Source organism: Vulpes lagopus, chromosome X (genome assembly GCF_018345385.1).
Source record: "Vulpes lagopus strain Blue_001 chromosome X, ASM1834538v1, whole genome shotgun sequence".
Lineage (NCBI taxonomy): Eukaryota > Metazoa > Chordata > Mammalia > Carnivora > Canidae > Vulpes > Vulpes lagopus.
Window position 1 is genome coordinate 83,394,502 of NC_054848.1, and position 22,794 is coordinate 83,417,295.

At 39.4% G+C, this 22,794-nt stretch overlaps 1 protein-coding gene across 1 annotated transcript in view; it reads right to left on the reverse strand.

Moving 5' to 3' along the window:
- The window catches only part of AMMECR1 (AMMECR nuclear protein 1), a 115,445-nt gene extending 102,935 nt beyond the window's left edge, over positions 1-12,510 (reverse strand). Inside the window, exon 1 of the mRNA XM_041741116.1 lies at positions 12,010-12,510. Within this exon, the coding sequence (XP_041597050.1) occupies positions 12,010-12,479 (470 nt within the window). The 5' untranslated portion in view covers positions 12,480-12,510. The remainder of the gene's footprint in view (positions 1-12,009) is intronic.
- Between the last annotated feature and the right edge of the window lie 10,284 nt (positions 12,511-22,794).

The window sequence follows — 22,794 nt, forward strand, 5'->3', positions numbered from 1 at the left end:
CCACATTAGTTTTTGTCCAAACTCTCACAGGCCTCATTGTCTCCATCAATTATTAGCCATTAAATCATGTGATTACATTACTCATTTCATGAATCTTGTCTTCTCAATATGACTGCAAGCTTTTTAAGGGCAGGAAGCATGGCTTACACCTATTACAGACCTCTCACCCCCAACCACTATATTACTTGTTGAACTGAAATGTTAGAATTCACAATATGAAGAGCAGTTAGTACTGCTAGTACTAACTGTTAGTACTGTTAGTACATGATAGGTTTTGATATAAGATACACTGTCTTAATATAATGCTGGCAAACAGATCTTGAAGTTTAAACAAATATTCACTTTAAAATGTCTACAAAGGGATAATCATAGTGGAAATTCTACTTTCTTCTCTAAAACTATCTCTAAATGAAAGAAGTTAGAAACTCCTCCAAAATCCAAATTAATACACCACAATTCAGTGACAATATTAAAAGATATCTGTACCTCTCCTAATGATAAAGAATCTCATACAGGTTGTGCAATGAGGTAAATAAACAGTTTTAAAGACCCATGACTTGACCATATCTATTATTTCACAGATTCCACTACCACACTGAGTATATGTGCTCCCAAAGTGAGTACTCCACTAACCACCTTTAGATATGAGCTTTTCATTAAAGCAAATAAGCAATTCCAAGAAGTGCTCAACTAAAGTGGTTTATATATACACATACGGACTTAAAAGGCCTTACTTATAATTGCCCATTAGGCAAGGTTTTTTCCAATTTTCCATCTCTCTAGGAAACACATTTCCTCGGAAGTATCAGGTTCAACAGTCAAAACAAATGTTCTACCTTTAATTCCTTCATTGTTCTACCATTAAAAGTGGGTAAGCAAGGGTAAAGTTCCCAACAAAGACGTATCCTTATATTATTAGCAAATTCACTAGAAAGCCCTAAAAGACAGAGGATGAGAATAACAACTTAAAAGGAAAGCTAGAAAATCCAGTTCTTTTCAAATACAGGTAGGCAGTATTAAGTATACTAATAAAGTAAATGATAAATGCTATATCAAATACTGACACGCTACTAGTTTGAAACATTTTTAATGGTGATTTCTGACTCGGATGCCTTTAATCTAGTTTACTTATAGTTTTCAGTAAGTTTGGACAAATAGATACTTCAAAGCCTAAATTAAGCTCTCTTGTAAATAAGCTCTGTGCAGCTTTAATGTATGTTTGTAAAGATTTTTTTAAAGATTCCCAAAATTATTATGAAACATTAGTTGCTTTAGATAGAGCTACTATCATATACCTTGAAAAACTAAGCTAAACCTGGTGCTGACAGTTATCAGTATTGTGCTAGACACTTAAAATTTTGGAAAAAGGGGTGCCTGGGTGACACAGTCAGTGAAGTGTCTGACTCCTGATTTCGACTCAGGTCATGACCTCAGGGTTGTGAGATTGAGCTCCACACATCTGAAGATAATGCTTTAGATTCTCTCCCTGTGCCCCTCCATCTCTGCTCTCTCTAAAAAAAAAAAAATGCTGTGTTTTTTTTTACCACTGAATAAATACATTAATCAATTTATTTTCTAAAAGCAGCATACATCTGTACAATTGAAGAGAAACTGACTGACTAAAAATGGCTGACAGTCCAGTTATCTGTGAGAACATAACTTACAAATTAGATTGACCATAGTAGGTCCTGTTGAGACACACTGAGGAAAAGCTACAGAAGACATGAGTATGATCAATAGAATGCCTTCCTATGACTGCATTCTGCAGTCAGAAATTATTGTGGGGTCTATCCTTTAACATTATCTGTTCCATAATCTCTATTATGGAGTATGGCTGTGAGCAAGCTGTATAAATGAAACCTTGGGCACCTGGGTGGCTCAGTGGTTGAGCATTTGCCTTCAGCTCAGGGTGTGATCCCCGGGTCCTGGGATCTGCATCAGGCTCCCTGCAGGGAGTCTGCTTCTCCCTCTACCTATGTCTCTGCCTCTCTCTGTGTGTCTCTCATGAATAAATAAATAAATAAATAAATAAATAAATAAATAAATAAATAAATAAATAAATAAATAAATAAATAAATAAATAAATAAATAAATCTTTAAAAATAAAAACATAAAAAATAAACAAAACCTCCTACATCTATTACTGTCTCAATAAACACACCTGAAAATGAGATACATCTGAGTACTTGAGGATTTATAACTATGTTTACAAACAAGTCAAGAAACAAAGAAAGGATAATGATCAGAGAGTTGGTTACATTTATCTGTTTGGGGTATACTTAAGCTACTTGTCCTATGGCCCCCAAACTTGCCCAGAGGCCTTATTCTCATTCCAACATGGTCTCTTGGAAGAATTAAAGGGATGCATAGGCAAGTCTTCTTGTATAACTAAACTTTATGCTGTGCATCTGTTTCTGAGAGGAATAATATATACTTTTTTAAACAAGACTGCCATGGCCACTTGTAAAGGAGGGATACTCAGGTTTCTGCACTGTAAAATATGCCTACTCCAGACCAGGCACTCAGTCTCCTTTTTCTGACCTGAATCCAGGCTTCACCTCATTTGACTACCATCACATTCTTCTCCCTCCCTGGCTCTCATGTGCCCTCTATTCCTGCCTCAGCCCTAGGTGACTGTTTCTTCACAGAGCTAATGCTTTCACAGTATGAAAGAGTGGATCCTGCAAAACAATTTCCCACACAAGGCAATGATTAGAGGACTTTGTAGAGTAAAACACACCACAAACCACACATCATCTCATTAGTGTCAGAAAAATAGAAGCTGTATCATTCCCATTTGTTCTTATGAGGATTTTTTTTGAATTGACAAGAGTGTGGGGTATATGGACCCATGAACTGAACAATTTTAATCACTGACTACCTGGCACCTAGTCCTAACATCAAAGAGCTATTCCACAAAATCACCTGGCTATGCCGGCGGCAAGTTTTTGGGTTGTAGTGCCAAAGTGTGGAGAGTTGTTTGTTTTAATCATGGGAAACTTCATAAAATGCATTGAGGGCAATACTCTAACACAGAAAAAGGCCAGAAGACTTCATGACGCTTTCCTTTAGTGAATAAATCACCAGCACCATCTTCCACTTAACAAATAATAATGTGAGAAGGATGTAAAAAAGCACCCATCATCTACACACTTACCTCACTGTTGTTCAAAATCAGGATACAAAAGGTATTTTCCCTTACTACAATGAGGTGTGTACTGAGGCCCAAGTTTCACCAGCTATATATGACTTATTTGCACACCAGGCCACCTATGCCTGTATGGTTGCTAGGCTACATAAGCAATAACAATGTCACAGAGAAGCAGCACACTAGTGTAACTAGCACACAAGCATCTCTTTGAGGCCATCACAGTGCTGTGGGACCTGGAGGCTGACAGCACAAAAACCATTTTTTCATAGATTCTATTCTATGAGAATGACTCAAAGACCCACTAATGCCTGAAGCAAAGCAAAGAATTTGGTGTTAATACCTTGCAGCAATCCAAAGTCTCACTATAAGACATGTTTACTAGAATTGTGTGTTATATGCTTACAGAAAGTATACAGAATGGCAAGGCAATCTACATAGGCTGTTAATCTCACTACTTTCCATTACTAGAGAGCTGGTCAGCATCTTCTGGCAGGATATTGCATAATACAGTCAACTGTGCTCTCCCAGCATTGCATGTGGCTTTGGGTCACAGTGTGGATTATCTGTAAAATGAAACAGATAGGGGAAAGGCAAGAATCATCAAGACTATCACAGACCTTATTTAAAAAAAAACAACTAATATTAGTAGGCCTGGACTCAAGTAGAACATTTCATATTTGCCCATCCACTGAACATTGCAATGATCATAAAGCAATATGGCTGATCCTGTCCATTGATAGCATCTACCCTTCCTTGTGAGCCAAGCTGCAAAGTAGATCCAGCCTGATTCCTTATTTTCCAAGCCTGAGGACAAAGGCAATACTTCCAGTCCTTCAGAAATTTCCTTTAATCCACAGTCTGAAACTACAAATTCTTGATGGCCCTCCGTGAGGTTCTATTTTGCTGAACACTGTGCTATGACATACGCTACAGAAATATGAGAATTGCTGACTGCTTTACAAATCGGTGATATATAATATATATAATATATAAAGTTACCTTAGGAAGACCAATATATTGTCAGGTATTTTTACTAGCAACACAAAGCTGAAAACTACCACTGATCTCTACCCATCCACACATTCAAAGTCAAAACTGAGGTGGAGGTGGCTGGAGAGATTCAAGAGACTGACCAAATCGTCACAACAGCTCTCTCACTGCTCTGTGGTTCTGTTAATTAAAACAGAAATGACGTTTGATAACTGCTGACACTTGAAAAACACATAATAAGAAACCAACTGCATCTGACCAACTATGTGTTCCTTCCCATTCCTTCACATCCATGCTTTATAGTGGCACCACCATCCTCCTGGTTCCCAGGCTTGTAAACTCTGAATTACATTCAAAGCCTCTCCCCAACTTCACTTTCCCTAGCAATGGGAATTTGGTCAATCTTTTTTTTCTGCAATGCCTCTTTACTTACATGCAATCGGCTAATTTCAGGTCCTCCCCCAAAAGCTATCTCATCTATCTTTATATTTGATCCAAACTCTATAAACCAACGTGTCTTCTCCTTTCTCTCAAATTAGATACAGTTGGGAATAGATGAAGAGGGGAAAGGGAAGGTTCTTACACTTCTGATCAAATTTCATAGCCATTCCAACTGAGCTGTTGAACAAACTTTTCCTGAGCACAAGAATAGCTAGGCACAGAGCCAAGAAAAGAAGAGGCAAGGATGGCAGCCAAGGAACAGGTGAGCTGCAAGCTTTCCACTCCTACACAAAACCTGGCCTTGGAGTGCGAGTCCCTCCGTATGTTGATAATTTCTTCCACTTCTTGATTTTGCAACATTCCTATATTCATTAACTCTGCCCTTCGGGTGCCTCTCCTACTTTTCCAATGTCAGTCTTCCTAGTACCTTAGGAACCTCAAGCCTAGCTGGTTTCCCTTACCATGAGATTATTCTCCTTCAAAGTCATCTAACGTCCTGGAAGAGTCTTCTGCCAATACTGTTCTCTTCCTCACACAGGAAACTATATATAATCAGATCCAGTATCTCTTACCCAGCCTTCTCAGAAGGTTCCCAAGAGAAAAAGCTACTTATAATTTCCTTTAAGTTTTCTGATCTTTGAGACCAGAGGAAGGGGAGTGGTATGGAGAATGCTGGGGGTGAAAGTTGCTGGCTGAAGACAGCTGCTGGGAATCCCCAAGTGCTATGGCAAGGGGTGTGGTGGTGAGCAATGAGTTCAAGAAACACCAGGAAGACTTCAAGATCTACTGGTCATGCCAGACTCTTCACCAATAATTTCTGTACCTTTGCCATTTCATAATTGGCTCAAAAGCCATCCTCTTCCTAAAAGCCCTTTACCTAACCACTCCTTTATTCCACGGCATCACCACACTGACATACTGTTTTCTACTTTTTAATTTCATCTACAATCACATATATAGTGCGTTGTCAGCATTTTAAGGGACTTTGATGTTTGTGTCATACCTTGAACAAGACTGCAAGGTCTGTGAGGATAGAACGACTTCTTTGGTTTCCCACCATGGAACTCAGCATAATGTATATGCTAAAAGGAATAACGGGTTTTTTTTTTCCCCCAGTGACATATAATTTCCACCCAGCTCTTCAAAACTCACATTTTTAAGGTTGAGCAGGTTTGAAAGTATGATACATTAAGAACTGCAGAAAATACACCCACACTAGATAGAAAAGATGCCACTTATTGTTGGACCAAACATAAAATATGCTCCACCCAACCAACTGCACTATTACACCATACTTCTTCCTTCAGGCTCTTTTATTTCTACTACATAAACTTGTGGCTCATTTCTGCTCTTAGCAGCACTGTAACTATAGAAGCTCAACTCTAAATAAGTTTACTGTTGGGGAATCTGCTCTTTCCACCTATACAACCACTGGCTTCCCACACCATCTCCAGTGTCCTGTGAGCAACTGCCCAATTACTGATTGCAGAAAGACAGCTTACACATTGAACGTCCATTCTTGGCAGACCCTGGCTTTTACTGCTGGTCCTCACTAAGCTTAATTGATTCAGAACAGTATCAAAAAGAGACATTATTACACAAGTTCGGGGTGGGGGGGAAGACTATTGAAGAGAATTTAAATGTAAAAGCCCTGGTCATTGTGCTGTTTTAAAACAGGCAAGCATGTGTGACATTGAGAGAACAGAATAACGCCTATTGAAATAGGGAACTTTGACCATCTTATTGCAAGGTTTTAGCGTTTCACACATATACATTCTCAGAAAGTAAGATGGTCTATAAATGGGAAACATAACTGACTTCAAAATTATAATCCTTTGCAGTAATAAGGTGTAGTGTTTTAAAATACAATCACAAAAAGTGTACAGTTTTCTAAAGACAACAATGTGAATGCTAATATTTCTCTGAGAAACACAGGGAAAAAAAACCTACTCATGCATATGGGCTAACAGAGTATTTTCACTTGCTCAGTAGTGGTCTTTCTTCTCATTGGACTGAGAGATCCCCCAGCAAAGATTCCTTCTTGGTTGTCTCTCGCTAACTGGGACCTGAATGCAGCACAAATACAATTCATAAGCAAGGAAAATTATGAGCTAGATTATCATTCTCTTTGGCCATATGGGGGAGAAGGTAAAATAAGCATTGAATTTTTCTTTTTAACTAAATATACTTTGTCCTATATACACCTTTATGCATGAATACAAAAATAATTTTGTAATTTATATTCCTACATCCTTCCATTTCAGTCACTGGCTGTATTTACAGCATAAATGACAACTGGGGGCGTGCTTTCTTTCTTTTCTCTCAGTAAAGACAGGACACCAGACTGCCTTCAAATGAAAATCAACATTGTTGAAAAACAATCCATGTAATACCTTCAAAAATGCTCAACAATTTTCCAGACAATATGTGTTGGGGTTTTTTCTTGAAGAAGAAGAAGAAAAACTATACATTATGACCACTATGCTAGCATGGATGAGGAACTCTGTAGTGGCATAATAGCATCATCTGCAATAGACAGATAAACCTTTGAACTATTCTGATCAGTCTTCATTTAAAAAAAGATAGAATTCAAATATAATAGCTTGTGTTTAAATGCTGTATTAATATCACTTTGACCCAACCTTCATTCTCAAATCACCTTTTTAACTCACATGTCATAGGACTGCTACCATTCTGGTGAAACAAAGTGCCTGCTTCATCTTTCAAAAACAACCCAATTCCTCCCAAGCATGCTGGAAAACAGTAATTTGACTACTGTGACAAGACAAGAAAAGAGTTAACTGTTCAAACACCTGACTGGAGTCTCTCAAGAACTGCATATCCAGGAGTGGATTTTTTAAATTATATTTTATTCATTGCAATGGAAAACCATATTATTGATGTTAATAGTAAAGTATCTTTAATGTGCCATGGTCTATACAAAATGTAGTAGTGCATTAACTTCAAAGGTGGCAAGAAGATTAAAACAAATAGTTCATGGGACATGACATGCAATACAGCCTTAAAGATATAAGACTGAACAATCCCAGTGCCTTGGCAGGATCCTTTTATATTTCTTTGTTAATGAGGGAAATTTTAAAATCCAATCCAGCAAGCGTAAGTGTAAGGAAAAGCTTTTAGAATCTTATCACAATGTGTTATTTAGTGAGCTAATCATCAAAGCATTTTTTATGGCAACAGAAGGGAGATTTACTTATCAAAATCAATACAACTAACTTTAAGAGACCATATTATGCTGCTTTTAACTCCTAAAATATGCCCCTTGTGTTTAACATTTCTGAAAAAAAGACCTAAAATCATACCACCCGTTTCCAAGAGTCGCCCCTCCCCCCACCTCAGACTGAAACCATCCCAAGAACCTGGGACTCTTACTAGGATCTTGGCACCATTCAATCTCCTCGGTGCTAAGTTAGAAAGAACATGACAAAGCCTGGTGACATGGAAACAGGAAGTTCTCCACTGGAAACTGGCAGGGAAAACTGCCATTCCCTTACAGTTACCGGATGACTTTACTGAGGTCCTCACTTCTCTCTCTAACCCAGGAGGGGTCTCAACGTGTGGTCCTGAGAACTGTGGCAGCATCACCAGGGAGCTTGTTAGAAATGCAAATTCACGGCCCCACCCCAGACCGACTGAATCAGAAACTCTGGGAATGGGGCCCAGCAATTTGTGTTTTAACAAGCACTCCAGGAGATTATGATGTACTCTAAAGTTGGAGAACCACTCCTCTTCAAACTTTAATGTGCAGAAGAATCACCTGGGGAGCTTGTTAAAATGCAGATTCGAATTCAACAGGTCTGAGGAGCGACCTGAGAGCCTCCATTTCACAGCAGCTCCTAGGTCAGGTCTTCTGCAGACCACACTGCGAGGGTTTCCGAACCCGGTTGTTAACCAAAATTACCCAGGGTGCTTATAAAATATGGGTTCCCAGGCACCACCCCAGATCAAATTAATCTGAGTCTCCGGAGAAAGGGCTAGCTGAATACTGCACGACCAGCGGTTCTCTGCCTCAGCTGCACGTTGAAAATCACCTGAGGAGCTTTTAATAATCCTGATGTCCAGGCCCCATCCAAGACCAATTAAATCGGAATATTTAGGTTGTGACCCAGGTCTCCACATTTTTAGTAATTCCCCAGTGGTTCCAATGTGCGGCCCAAGGTGAGAACCGCTGCACTGGTGTCTAACTGCCTCCACACCTGGCACAGTGGATCCCTTTATAGTAGCAAATGTTTTTCTTGTAACATGGCTATCTGGGTTCCCACATATTAATCCAAGAGCTCTGATTTTGAATAGTAAAATGCATCTCGGTCATTTTTAAAATGTCTTAAACCTTATTACTGTAGGCACATGTGCCTATACAACTGAGACCAAGGATTTAGTAATGCAGGCCTAACTTTTAACACGAATATTAGGGGTCTTCCATTAAACAAGTTTTCACTGTCCTCCCAAGCTGTAGCTACTGCTACCTCTGTGCAGCGAGGTAGGTATTCCAACAAACAGCAGCCAACAGTAAAGAATTTGTATCCACACAGCCTGTTCATATATTGAAATCCTCTCCCCAAACCTGAAACAGAGGAAATTTCTAATAACCATTCAAAATGGAAGAGTGACTGATCAATCTAGAACTTTTGACCCTGTAAAAGGCAGATTTCACTAGTTACAGACATTTTGACAGAAAAGGTTCTCGGAAGGGATGAAAGTGATGTGCTTTTTACACAGGAGAATCTGAACTCTTGAAAGCATGTCTTCTGGTGTCGGGGTGGAGGGCGGGGGGAAGAGACAAGACCTAAAACATTGCCACTAATGACATGACACTAATAACTCAGGGGAAAAAAAGAAATATGTCTATTTATGGCTTATGTTCTCTAGCACAAAGCCACTAATAAGTACACAAAGCTATTAAATATGTAGTATGTAAAACAGAAAATGTGTGGTGGTTACTAAGGCACTGTCAAGTGATTACAGTTATTTTACTCCCGTGATCAAACACTGCTTTTAAGACATTTTCTTGAATTTTCCACAGTACACCTCAAAAAAGACTGTAAAATAAATGAAGAGAAGATGCAGTCCTCTTTCCACTTAAGTAAACATGCGTTCTCCCCTTGGTCATGTTCGGTGTCTCTTCTAAGTTGTTTTGTTGAACACATGACATATTCAAGGCCTACTAAATGATAATGGTTATTCTTCCATCATCGTTTCAACACATCCCTAGTGGTAAAAAAATGTGTCATATTTGGTCTGTTTAATTCCCCGAAAAGAAATCCAGTGGGTGGGGTATTCGAAGACAAGCAATACCTAAACACATGTGCAAAGTAGCCACTGTTAAGATGACATTTTCAAAAGCATTTTCTGTATGAACTGGTCAAGCTCACTTTCCTTTTAAACTTCTTGTTATAGTCATTCAGTTAACCCAAACTCCCTTTAAAATGTGTGAAAATAGCACCTCCTGAAAGTGTGTTCTCATATGCTTTGGAGCAATGGAGCGTGAATAGTAAAATCGCCTTTGCCAAACTCATGTAACTGAACAGGAGTCAATTTTTGCAGTCCCATGACTTTGCAGAGCCAACCTATGTATCATCCCACAACTGGCTTTAATATATCATAGACATCCAAGAGAAGGCAGAAAAGTCACAAATAAGTGAATCAAGCCAATAAATATTTCATAGATTTTTTTTTTTTACATAGCAGACTTTTTAAAATGAATCTGACATCTTAACCAAAAAACAAATTGGCTAAGCCAAGGTGTGAGTTTAGGATTTAAGCTCCTACAATTAAAACTATGAAATTTATAAAGACAGTTAATTTATTGGGCAAAGTGTCAGTCTGGATGCTCTTTCATGCATTTTTTATGAATAAGTGCCCAAAGATGAACCAAGTCTGAACGAAAATGCACAGATCACAGAAGAGTGGCAAAAATACAAAATTAAATACATTTAAAGTATTAAAGCCAAAGAAAACAAACAATACAAATTTACAATTTCCAGGACACTTTATTGCAATTTCCACTTTACATATTAATTTAATATTTTTAGTCTAGGCAGAAGTGTTTATACTTATTTAGTAATAGTCTAATCACCTAATCTCACAAGATGAAAAGAAGTTTAAAAAGAACATCAATTCAGGTATTTACGATATGGGGACAAGGGGCACTCGTCTTAGCAAGGAAAATGGTTGATGGTTCTCAGCATAAGTTTCACTGAAATTATCCTCCATTATTTTTGTTGTTGTTGATGCAATGTACTCATAATAAAAACAATTGCCCTCTTTGTCATTCTGCCCTTCCTTGGGCTTTACATTCTGTCTAGCATTTAACTCAAAAAGTCAGTTTACACTCAGTTTACACATTAAAAAAAAAACCATATGCCCCATCTCCCACACATCCAAATGGACAGGGATTAGAATTAACCTGCTTTTAGCTGTAACAGTGCTATTTTAAACAATTTCAACCACACACTTGAAGGGTAAAATACTAAAAGTACAAGCCAAAAGAAAACATAAAAATTCCTACACACTTACTGTTGGATTAACTATTTCTCAAATCGTCAAGCCTAACATAGATTTCTAGAAAGTGAAATCGACACAAAAGCGAATACACGCTTTATGTACAAACTGACAGTGACTCTATGGGGACAGCTCTTTTTGAATGAGCTGTTACCCAGACGGTGGAATTAAGGGGTGGGGGGGGGGAAGGTCTCACTCTTCAAATGTGAGAGAACTGGCGGTGCGCTTCACTAGAAACACATTTTAATGGGTATGTTTGGATAAAAATAGGTAGTAATGGGAAAATGTGTGTGTTTTTTTTCTTTTTTCAAAAAACGAAAACAAAAACAAAAACAAAAACCAACCTTCTCCTTCCCCAGGGCAGAAGGAAACCCGAAGGAAAATATGGGTAACCTCATAAGCTCCGGAGCTAAGTTCCATCACTTAGGCAGCACAGAAGTTGGATAGTTGCTATTTTTCACCCTGCAGTGGGATAGTAACTCTCCCTGCGCAAGGTACGCGGGGCGGGAATACTGGCGGGGCTTTCACGTGGGGTAAATGGAAACCAAAGTGAGGAGAGGTCAACACCTAGAGTAATCCAGTTCCCCAAAAGAAGGGCGGTGGGGACGGTGGCGAAGGCGAGAAGGGAAGGGTCAAAACTCTTCGAAGTTATCGCAAAGAGAAAGCGAACACTTTTGGGAACCAGCGAGCCATCTCTTGCAAGAACACCCTGCTCCAAGTGTGGGGTGCTTGCCTCGGAGGGCAGAAAGCGCGGGGTGCCCTTACTTAGGTCGAGTGGCTCCGGGGACTGGGGCAGAGAGAGGGGCAGGGGCAGCCGCCGCCCGGGAGGCGGACTCGTACTTTGCTTCAACTCTGAGCCCCATCCCGAGCGCAAGGGAGAGAGTGGCGGAGGGCATGGTACTCACTAGGGCTCGTTGGTGAACCGGGGGGTCCGGGGCTGCTGGTATCCGTACAGGTGACAGTAGAGCACATCGAAGCAAAAGCAGCACATCTCCGCTGACACCACCATCTTCCGGGAGCCGGGCGATGAGGACGAGGCGGCGGACAAGGAGGGTGAGGAAGAGGTGGCGGCGGCCGGGGTAGAAAGTAGGGTCCCCACTCCACAGCTCGGAGGTGGCGACAGGGAAATCCCCCCGCCGCCGCCGCCGCAGCCCTGGGGGGGAGAGAGGGTACAGCCACTGCCGCTACCTCCTCCAGATAGACCTCCCAGCCCGTTGAGCCGCGTGCCGGCGCCTCCTAGTCCCAGCTCCCCAGCTCGGCACTGGCTCTCTCCGCTGCAGTGGGAGGAGGAGGAGGCGCCACCACCGCCACCCGAGCCAGAGGGGGGCGAACTGGACAGTTTCTGCTTCTTCACCCCGCAGCAACCCGCCGCCATCTTGGAACAGTCTCCCCCACGCAGCGCTTCCGATCCATAAGTGAGGCGAGCTGGCGGCGGGGGCGAGCACGCTGCGGCCCCGGCCGCCGGGGGCGCGCCAGGGGCTCGCGGGGCGCGCGCGCGCGCCACTACCCGGCCGGCCGCCCGGCCACACGGCTGCCGCGCGCGCGCCCTCGGCTCGGCGCGCGCCCCGCGCTTTCGCCGCTTGGCACCTAGCGCCTGTCCCGCGGGACTCGCGCCTCCTGGGAGCCGCAGCCTCGAGCCCCGTGGCCCTCAGAGGATGGATGAAAGACGGGAAGCTCTGTCGAAAGGAAAGACAAGGAAACAAGAACGCGAAAGCGGAGAGTAGGAGCAAAGGAAGGAGGGGGGCACGCCCGGGGAGGAAGAAGGGAAAGGAAAACTAGTTGCGGGAGGGAGTCCGAAGTTAAGTGTCTGAGTCCCAAAGCACACAGCTCGATGACCCACACTACACAGAGTGTCAGTGACACTTGAGCCGAGTTACGTGAAACCTGAGCCACCGGCCTCAAATACGCTGGTTTCTGAACTGCCGGAGCTGAACAAGCAGGTGCTTGGAGCTCCACACCTGAGACCGCCCCTGTAAAGTGCGTACAAACCAGTCGGGGGAAATGGCCACACTGCGGTCGCTTTAATACCCACCTAAGCACGCACCCGGGGTCTTCCAAGATTATGGTAAAGGGCAATAATCTTTCCTTATTGACAAACATTCAAGCCTGGTTGAATCTATATACTCCTCCCTTGTCCCTCCCCCCCCCGCCCCCCACCTTTCCCTCCCAGCCCCTTGCAAATGTTTTCGAAAGCAAAAAATAAAGTCCTAACCAACACCTCCCTAGTTCAAAGATGTTGGTCGTGCTCTGGAACTTGCTGCGGTGGGTTATTGTGTGTGTGTGTGTGTGCTGGCTTGGGAGCAAAGCAATTCGAAATATATCTGTAGTCAGCACAGATCTTACAGGTAAATAGGGCAAGTAGTATCCTTAGTCACAAATTCAAAGGTTTTGTTCAGGTATAGAATTAGATAGCTCTTAGTATTCATTTAAAAAAAATTCTCAATCAAAGAATGCTTGAATGAATGAGGAGGCGTGTGATTGAGTCAGTCCCATTCTGGGCACCTAAGACAAATCAAGTGTTACATTCATAGAAATTAGCCTGTTAGAAACAGAAAGTGTGAATTATTTGCGTTGTGTCTACACCATACCAAAACATATAGACAAAGGCAGGTGTCTGTAGATTTGAAGACATCAGAGAATTAATTGATTTTTGTCACCTTTGAGCTAAATGTGTGGGATCTTGCAAATAGCTAAAGGCTGTTCATTCCACTCACGAGAAAAGTTTATTCATGCAACGAATATTGAGCCTCTGCACCATCCTATGTGCACCACACTGTACTTATGTCGAAATCCAGGAAGTATACTTCCCACTCTCAAAGAGTTTATGAATTAAGCCAGATCTGTGTACACAATCCAACAAATAACTACTATTTATCGAGCACTTCTTGGGTGCCAAGTACTATGACTCGACTTACCCCATCACCCTTCAGAATGATATATTACTTCATTTGATCCTCACAGTAACCCTCTGAGGTTGCTCATTTACAGATGGGGAAATTGAACCTCAGAAGTGACTTCCTCAACATCACCCACATAGAGAGTGATGGAGTGAGGATTTAAACGACTGATTTCAACAACCATGCCATTGTGCTATACTGCCTCTCAATGTTACTATGTGATACCAAGGTTAGCGATGGATACAAGATGGTGATGTTAAAACTACAGTGGGTGGGATGGAAGTTAAACAAAAATAAGAACTTCATAATTAGGGAAAGATTGAGAAACACTAAATATTACCAAGTAAAAATGAAAAACCTTAATCTGTTTGCAACTGGGTCAAATACAGTATCAGACAATAGGTACTGATTTACTCACCACTCCACTAAAAAGTGAGCACTTCTGGAGTAGAAAACGAGTGCCATTCAATATCACACGACAGTTTAGCAAAGGAAGCAAAGTAGGATACCATGGATGGCTGCTTCTGCTAAGGGAATTTAGGAAAGCAGAATGTAATCTCCCAATTTAGAATTTGGCCAGGAGACAAGAGTCTAACGCCCCTACTTTTGTGAAAATAGCAAGGAATCTTTAATAAGCACCATAATCCTGTCCTTATTTTCTGCACTTCATCTAAAAGACACATCACTATCATGGATATCATGGCAGCCTAAGGGACTGATGCAATGGGAAACCCTAAGACAAGGACATCCCAGCTGAATAACAAAAATAGCTTTTCCCCCAAGGATGTTAAATGCCAATTTCGAACCTCACAAGCATAAAGAAATTAGGCAAACCCAAACCTGAGCTTTGCAGAAAATACACCATAACCTGACCACCAGGAGTTACTATCTGAAGCGCTCTGTTGTATTGGCTGGCTAAAAATGGGAGAAAAAACACTCTAACCTTTTTCTCTGTGTTAACTTCTCCTGAGCCTGGCTCATCTCCTGTATCAACCTTAAGCCTCAACATGCTTTGCAAATTCCCTGGCAAGTAGTGGTGGTGGTGGTAATGCCTCCTTTTAGCCTTTGAGGAAATGCCTCTTCTTTCCTCATTTTCTTGCAAAGTCACCAGCATAGAAGTAAATGTATTTCATTCAAACATGAGTGAAATCTACAGATCAGATTCTGTGAAAATGGTGTTGTGGTTACTTTCTTATTTGCTTGTTTGTTTGCTTTTACATCTAAGCAAAGTGCACACTAGATGGAAAAACTGACCTTGCTCAGGCTTCTCTTGACTTGAAGTGTAAAGGTCAAAGTATGATAGAGCACATGTGTTTCTACCCGCCACTAACGCTGGAGTGAAGTGATAATACCCTCCAGAGGAAACGTTAAGGTATCTTCTGCTTTTTGTAACCAACTGTCAACTGGAAGGTAAAGATTCCATATTTCTTTTAAATAAAAGTAAATAGGCCATAGTCTCTTTGTCAACAAAGCACATTCAAACTATAAGCACTTCTGCATCTGCCTCTAAATTGCTATTAACTAACCCTTGTCAAATGTTTTGTTATACAACTGTGAAAAACTGCTTGAACAAAGGTTATGCACATTATTTGCTATGTGGTGAAGCTGGAAATTGAATTTAACCCAGTAGTTACTGATTATTTTATCATTACCTCAATGTATCCACATGTTTACAAATATAGTTATTTTTTTATTTCAGGAAAAAAAGAGAATTGTTGTAATTCAATCAGGTAGTGAATACATGCTAACATTGCAAAATTATTTTCTTAGGTTTCCAGGGGTGTGAGTGGGACGAAGAATGTGCACATAGTTCAATGAGAAAAAACTTCCATTTATGCCCAAACAAGTGTTATTTTTATCCTCTGTCATCAAACTTTCTCAACTGTCATCCTTGAACAACTGCAAAATGTAATATTATTAGCCACCACTTTGATCTAACCTTGTACACATATAACACATGGTTGTGGTGGTGGAGGTGGTGATTAGTTCCCTTTTATAGTTGAATGAATATGCAAATAAATACCAGGATTCTTTACCTACTTTTCAATTCAGACTGATAAAACACATTTTCTTTTCTTTTCTTTTTTAAATAGATTTTATGTATTTATTTACGACACACACACACAGAGAGGCAGGAACATAAGCAGAGGGAGAAGCAGGCTCCCTGCGGTAAGCCTAAAGTTGGACTGGATCCCAGGACCCCAGGATCATGACCTGAGCCAAAGGCAGATGCTCAACCACTGAGCCACCTAGGCATCTCACATTTTGTTTTCTTCGTGACAAAACAAATCTTCCCTCCTGGAATCTTTCTTGACCTAATGAACAAAACGTTAATAAGCCAAAGGACCAGGATCTACTTTGGACCATTTTCTACTTGTTTCATTTATATCTTCTATTGTCAACTAGAGTGCAGACTAATTGAATGCTGTCTTGTTAGCTATTTCCCTGAGGCAAAATTGTATAAACTCCTTAATGAGATTTAGATATGCTAATATCTACAACAAACATGGGAGAATTAACAAAACTCACTAGTTGTAGATTGGAAAGGGAAGCTTTATTGGGAGGAGATGATCACAGAGTATCCTGTGGCCAGTGGGAGGAGTCAAGTACACCTAAAACAGGAAAGTGTCTACCATAGTTTGGATACTCTTGCTTGACTCTTTTTCTCTTTTCGCTCTTCTTTAAAGACTTCATCTCCTCTTCTCTAGGCATATAATGGGGCACAAAAATGTATAAACCACAACTGTGCCCCCACTTATAAATTTAATTATAGACATTTAGTTATTTTTTTCTATAACTACTCTCATCATGTTCTGGAACTCCTACTCCAGTTGTCGGTGCACTTATAGACAGGTGAGACATAACGTCAAATAAAATATAAAAATACATTCTGAAATAAAGTCCCTTCTTTGCAAATATTAGTTTAAAGTTAAAACTCCCCCAGGGCAGTGAGGAGAGGAGGATCTGAACCCCATAACCTTGGCTGGATCCTGGCTGAAGAGTAACTCATTGAGCCCCACTCTAGCCATTGGCTTAAAGGTCCATAATTTACAGTTTACTCTCTCACTATGGGCAATGCACAGTGATTGTGGCAGGTACCCAGCCATCTCTTCTTATTTACTTACTGGAACAATTTCACCATCTCCCAGAAAACCCCATGCCAAGATGAGCACTGGGTGTTATACTATATGTTGGCAAATCAAACTCCAATAAAGAAATATACAAAAAATTAAAAAAAAATTTTATAAACCCCTACCAATAAGCACTTTCCATATTCCTTCCACTCCCCCTACCCCTGGAAACCAACAGTCTACTTTCTGTTCTTATAGATTTGCCTATTCTGGACATTTCCTATAAATGGAATCCTACAATATCTGTCCTTTTGTGGGCTGCCTCATTTTACTTAGCATACTGTTTTCAAGGTTGTTTCCTTGTCACAGCATCTATCAGTACATCATTCTTCTTTATGGCCAAATAATACTCCACTATGTGGATATACTAGATTTTATTCATTCATCGCTTGACTAAATAGTTGTTTCTATTTTTTGGCTATTATGAATAATTCTGCAGTGAACAGTCATGTATGACTTTTTGTGTGGATGTGTGTTTTTGTTTATCTTGTGTATGTATACCTAGTGGTGAGAGTGCTGGGTTATGGTGACTCTACATTTAGCCTTTTGAGGAACTGCCAGACTGTTTCCAAACTGGCTGCACTATTTTAAAAGCCCCCTGCAGTATATGAGGCTTCCAATTTGTCCAAATCCTTGTCAAGGCGAGTTATCATTTTTAAAAATACATTATTGTAGCCATGCTAGTGGGTATTAAGTGGTATCTCAATGTAGTCTTAAAAAAGACTGTATTTTCAAGTAATCTCTACACCCAATGTGGGGCTCAAACTCATGACCCAAAGATCAAGAGTTGTGTGCCGCACAGACTGAGCCAGCCAGGTGCCCCTCAACGTAGTCTTGATTTGCATTTCTCTAATGACTAACAATGTTGAATATCTTTTCATATGTTTATGGGCCATTTGTGTATCTTTTTTGAAGAAACATTTTTTAAATCCTTTGCCCATTTTTAAATTGAGTTATTCACCTTATTATTGAGTTATAAGAATTATTTTTATATTTTGGATATACCAGTCCCTCATTGGACCTGTCATTTTCAAATATTTTCCTCCATTCTGTGGGTTGTCTTTTTCATTTTCTTAACATTGTCCTTTGAAACAAAAAAAGGTTTTTAATTTTGATGTAATCCAATTTATCGTTTTTTGTCGTTCTTTTGATATTATGTATAAGAAACCATTGCCAGATGGTCATGAAGATTTTCACCTGTTACCTTTTAAAAGTTCCCATTTTAGCTCATATATTTTGGTCCTTGATCCATTTTGAGTTAGCTTTTGTATATGTTGTGAGGAAAGGTTCCAAATTTATTCTCTTACATGTGGATATCCGGTCATCCCAGTAACATTTGTTGAAAAGACTCCTTCTTCCCTATTGACCCTCCCTGTTGAAAGTTTTGGCACCCTCCTCAAAGAATCAATAAAAAATCAATAAAAGGATTTATTTCTGGACCTTCAATTCTACTCTATTGATCCATATGTTTATCCTTGTGCCAACATTACACTGTCTTGATTTTTTTTTTTTTACACTGTCTTGATTACTGTAACTTGGTAATACATTTTGAAACTGGGAAGTATGATCCATCTAAATTTGTTTTTCTTTCAAGATTGTTTTAGATGTTCTGGGACCCTTGCATTTCCATATTAATTTCAGGATCATCTTGTCAATTTCTGAAAGGTGCCAGCTGGGATTTTGATAGGGGTTGCACTGAATATAGATAAATTTGAGAAATATAAACACCTTATCAATATAAGGCTTCCAGCCCATGAATATAGGATTTCCTTCCATTTATTATGTTCTTCTTTAATTTCTTTCAAGAATACTTTATTGTTTTCAGAGTCAATTTTGCACTGTTTTGTTAAATTTATTCCTAAGTATTTTTCTTTTTTGGATGTTACAGTAGATGGAATTGTTTTATGTAAATTATGGATTATTCATGGTATAGAAACACAACTGATTTTTATATTGATCTTGTATCCATCCTACAACCTAGATGAACGGGTTTATTAGTTCTAACATTTTTTTTCTTGGATACAGGATTTTCTATATACAAGATCATGTCTTCTGCAAACAGATGTTTTTCCTTCTTCCTTTCTAATCAGGGTGCTTTCTCCCCTCCTCTTTCTCACCTAATTGCTGTGGCTAAAACCTCCAGTACAATGTCGAAAATAATTGGTGAGAGCAAACATCTCTGTCTCATTCCTGATCTTAAAAGGAAGGCTTTCAGTCTTTCACCATTAAGTACAATGTTAGTTTTGGGTTTTTACAGATACCCTTTGTTAGGTTGAGGAAGTTCCTTTCTATTTACAGTTTGTTGGGTGTCTTTTTGTTCTGAAAGGTTAGATTTGGTCTAAAGCTTTTCTGTGTCTAATGAAAAGATCATGTGTTTTTTGTCCTTTATTCTGTTGATATGGTGTGTTACATTAATTGATTTTTGAATGTTAAACCAACCCCCAATACTGGGATGAATCCTGTTTGATCACAGTGTATAACTCTTTTTTATGTTTCCAGGTCAATTTGTTGGTATTTTGTTAAGGACTTCTTGCATCTATATTCATAATTAATATTGGTCTGGGTTTTACTGTGACATCTTTGGCTTTGGTATCAGGATAATACTGGCCTTATAGAATGAGTCAGGAAGTTTCTTTCTTCTTTTAATTTTTGGATGAGTTTGAGAGGAACTGGTGTTAATTTGTGTTTTTTAAAATAAATTAATTTTTTATTGGTGTTCAATTTACCAACATACAGAATAACACCCAGTGCTCATCCCATCAAGTGTCCCCCTCAGTGCCCGTCACCCATTCACCCCCACCCCCTGCCCTCCTCCCCCTCCACCACCCCTAGTTCATTTCCCAGAGTTAGGAGTCTTTATGTTCTGTCTCAATTTATTTTGTTTTGTTTTGTTCCATTGACTCAATCTGATTACTTGCTATATGACTATTAAGATTTTCAATTTCTCTTTGAGTCAGTTTTGGTAGTTTGAGTGTTTCTAGGAATTTGTCCATTTCATTTAGACTTCTAATTTTTGAGATAAAATTTTTCATAATATTCTATTCTAGTCCTTTTTATTTCTATAAGGTCTGTATTGATGTCCTCTTTCATTTCTTATTTTAGTAATTTGAATCTTCTTTTTTTTCTTGGTCAGTCTAACAGAAGGCTTGTCAATTTTGCTAGTCTTTTCAAAGAGCCAACTTTTGTTTTGTTAATTTTCTTTATTTTTAATTCTCCATTTCATTTGTCTCTTCTAATCTTTATTATTTTTTTTATTTGTTTACTTGGGCTTAATTTGCTCTTCTTTTCTAGTTTCTTAGAAAATATTCCATGTTTACTTAAGAAGAATTTGTGTTTTACTGTTGTTGGTTGGAATGATCTGTATATGTCTCTTAGGTCTACTTGATCAACAGTGCTATTCAAATACACTGTTTCCTTATTGATCCTCTGTCTGGATGATCTATCCATGGTTGAGAGAAGTACATAAAGGCCCCAACTATTATTATACTACCAGTTTATTTCTCTTTCTTAGATCTGTTAGTTTTCACTTTATATATTTAGGTGCTCTAATATTGGGTGCATAAATAATTACAATTGTATCTTCTTGATGGATTGATCACTTTATCATTATGTAATGACCTTTGTTTCTTATTGCCATTTTTAGTTTAAAGTCTATTTAGAATGGTATAAATATAGCTGTCTCTGCTTTTTTTTTTCTGGTTACCATTTGCTTGAAATGACTTTTTCTATCCCTTCACTCTCTAAGGCTAAAGTGAGTTTCTTGTGGGCAGCATATTGTTAGATCTAGTTTTTTATTTTCAAACCATTTGGCCATTCTATGTCTTTTGATTGGGGAATTTGATCCATTTACATTCAATTATTTATCAGTAAGGACTTCAACTGCCACTTTGTTCATTTTTTCTAGTATTGTAGATCCAATGTTCCTTATTTCTTATCCTGCTGTCTCTTTTTCATGTTTGGATATATTTTCTCTTCTAGTTTCCTAAGGTTGAAGGGTAGGTTATTGATTTGAAATGTTTCTTCTTTTTATTTTATTTTTATAAAGATTTTATTTATTTATTCATGAGACATGCACACACACACACAGAGACAGAGACAGAGAGAGAGAGAGAGAGAGAGAGAGGGGAGAGAGAGAGGCAGAGACACAGGCAGAGGGAGAAGCAGGCTCCATGCAGGGAGCCCGACGTGGGACTTGATCCCGGGTCTCCAGGATCAGGCCCTGGGCTGAAGGTGGCGCTAAACTGCTGAGCCACCAGGGCTGCCCTGTTTCTCCTTTTTAAATAAAGGTCTTACAGCTATATAGTTCCCTCTAAGTACTGCTTTAGCTGTATTGACTAAGTTTTGGTATGTTATGATTTTGCTTTCATTTATCACAAAATATTTTCTAATTTCCCTCGGGTTTTTTTTTCTTTGCACCATTGGTTATTTGGGAGTATGTTATTTCCACGTATTTGTGAATTTCCCAAATCTCTTTATTTATTTCTAATTTTATTCTTTTGTGCTAGAGAATATACTTTGTATGATTTAGATCATTTTAAATGTTTGAGGCTTGTTTTATGGCCTAGCATATAGTCTATCTTGGAGAATGTTCCATATGCACTTGAAAAGATTGTTTTCTGCAGTTATTGAGTGGAATGCTCTATAGATGTATGTGAGGTTTAGTTGGTGTATAGTGTTGTTCAAGCCTTCTTTTTTACTTATTGAGGTGAAAGTGAATCATGCATAGCCAAAGTAAAGATTTGGGCTTTTATGCAAAGAGCCAAATGAGAAGCCATTGAAGGATTCAATAAGATCAATCTTGCTGCTATTAGAGGAAAACAGAGAGGAGGTAAGGAGGCCAGTCAAGAAACGTCCATAATCCTGGATAGGCCACATTGGACCTAGGTGGTAGCAGTTAAGATGAAATGAAGGGAGGTATTCTACATGAATTTTACAGGTAGAGTCAATAATGCTAATATAGATGTGTTATTGAGGTGAGGTAAAGAAAGGAATTATGAATGATGCCTAGATTTCTTGCTTAAGTAGCTGAATCAGTGGTGGTGACATACTGAGATGGAGAAGATAGGGACAGAGCTGGTTGGAGGAGGTATCAAGAGTTTGTGGAATAAGAAGTTTAAGATATCTGTTAGATATCCAAATGGAGATGTCAAATAGACGGTCAAATGTACATGTCTCGAGCTCAAATGAGTGTGTTGACTATAGAGAAATAAATTTGAGAATTATCAGCACATAGATGGTAATAAAAGCCCTGTCTGGATGACATGACTTACAGAAGGGATAAAGGGGAAAAAAAGGACCCAGAGTCAAGTCTTGAAGTATCACAGTATTAGGAGAAATCTGCAAAGGAGACTAAACAAGAGTGATCAGTGAGGTAGGGGAAAACCCGCAGTGTCATGTTCCAATATGCAGAGAAGAAAATGTTTTAAGATGCAGGAAGTTCAAGTAAGATGAGGATAGAGAAGTGTCTAGTCGATTCGGCAATGTGGAGGTTGCCGGAGTAGCTTCCTGAGAATGGGAGGGCCAGAAGCCAGACTTAAGTGGGTTGAAAGGTGAGTAAGAAGATGAGGAACTGCAGATAGTGTACACAGACAACTCTGTTAAAACATTTGGCTCCAAAAAAGAAACAGAAAAATGACAGACTGGCTAGAGAGGAATGTTGGAT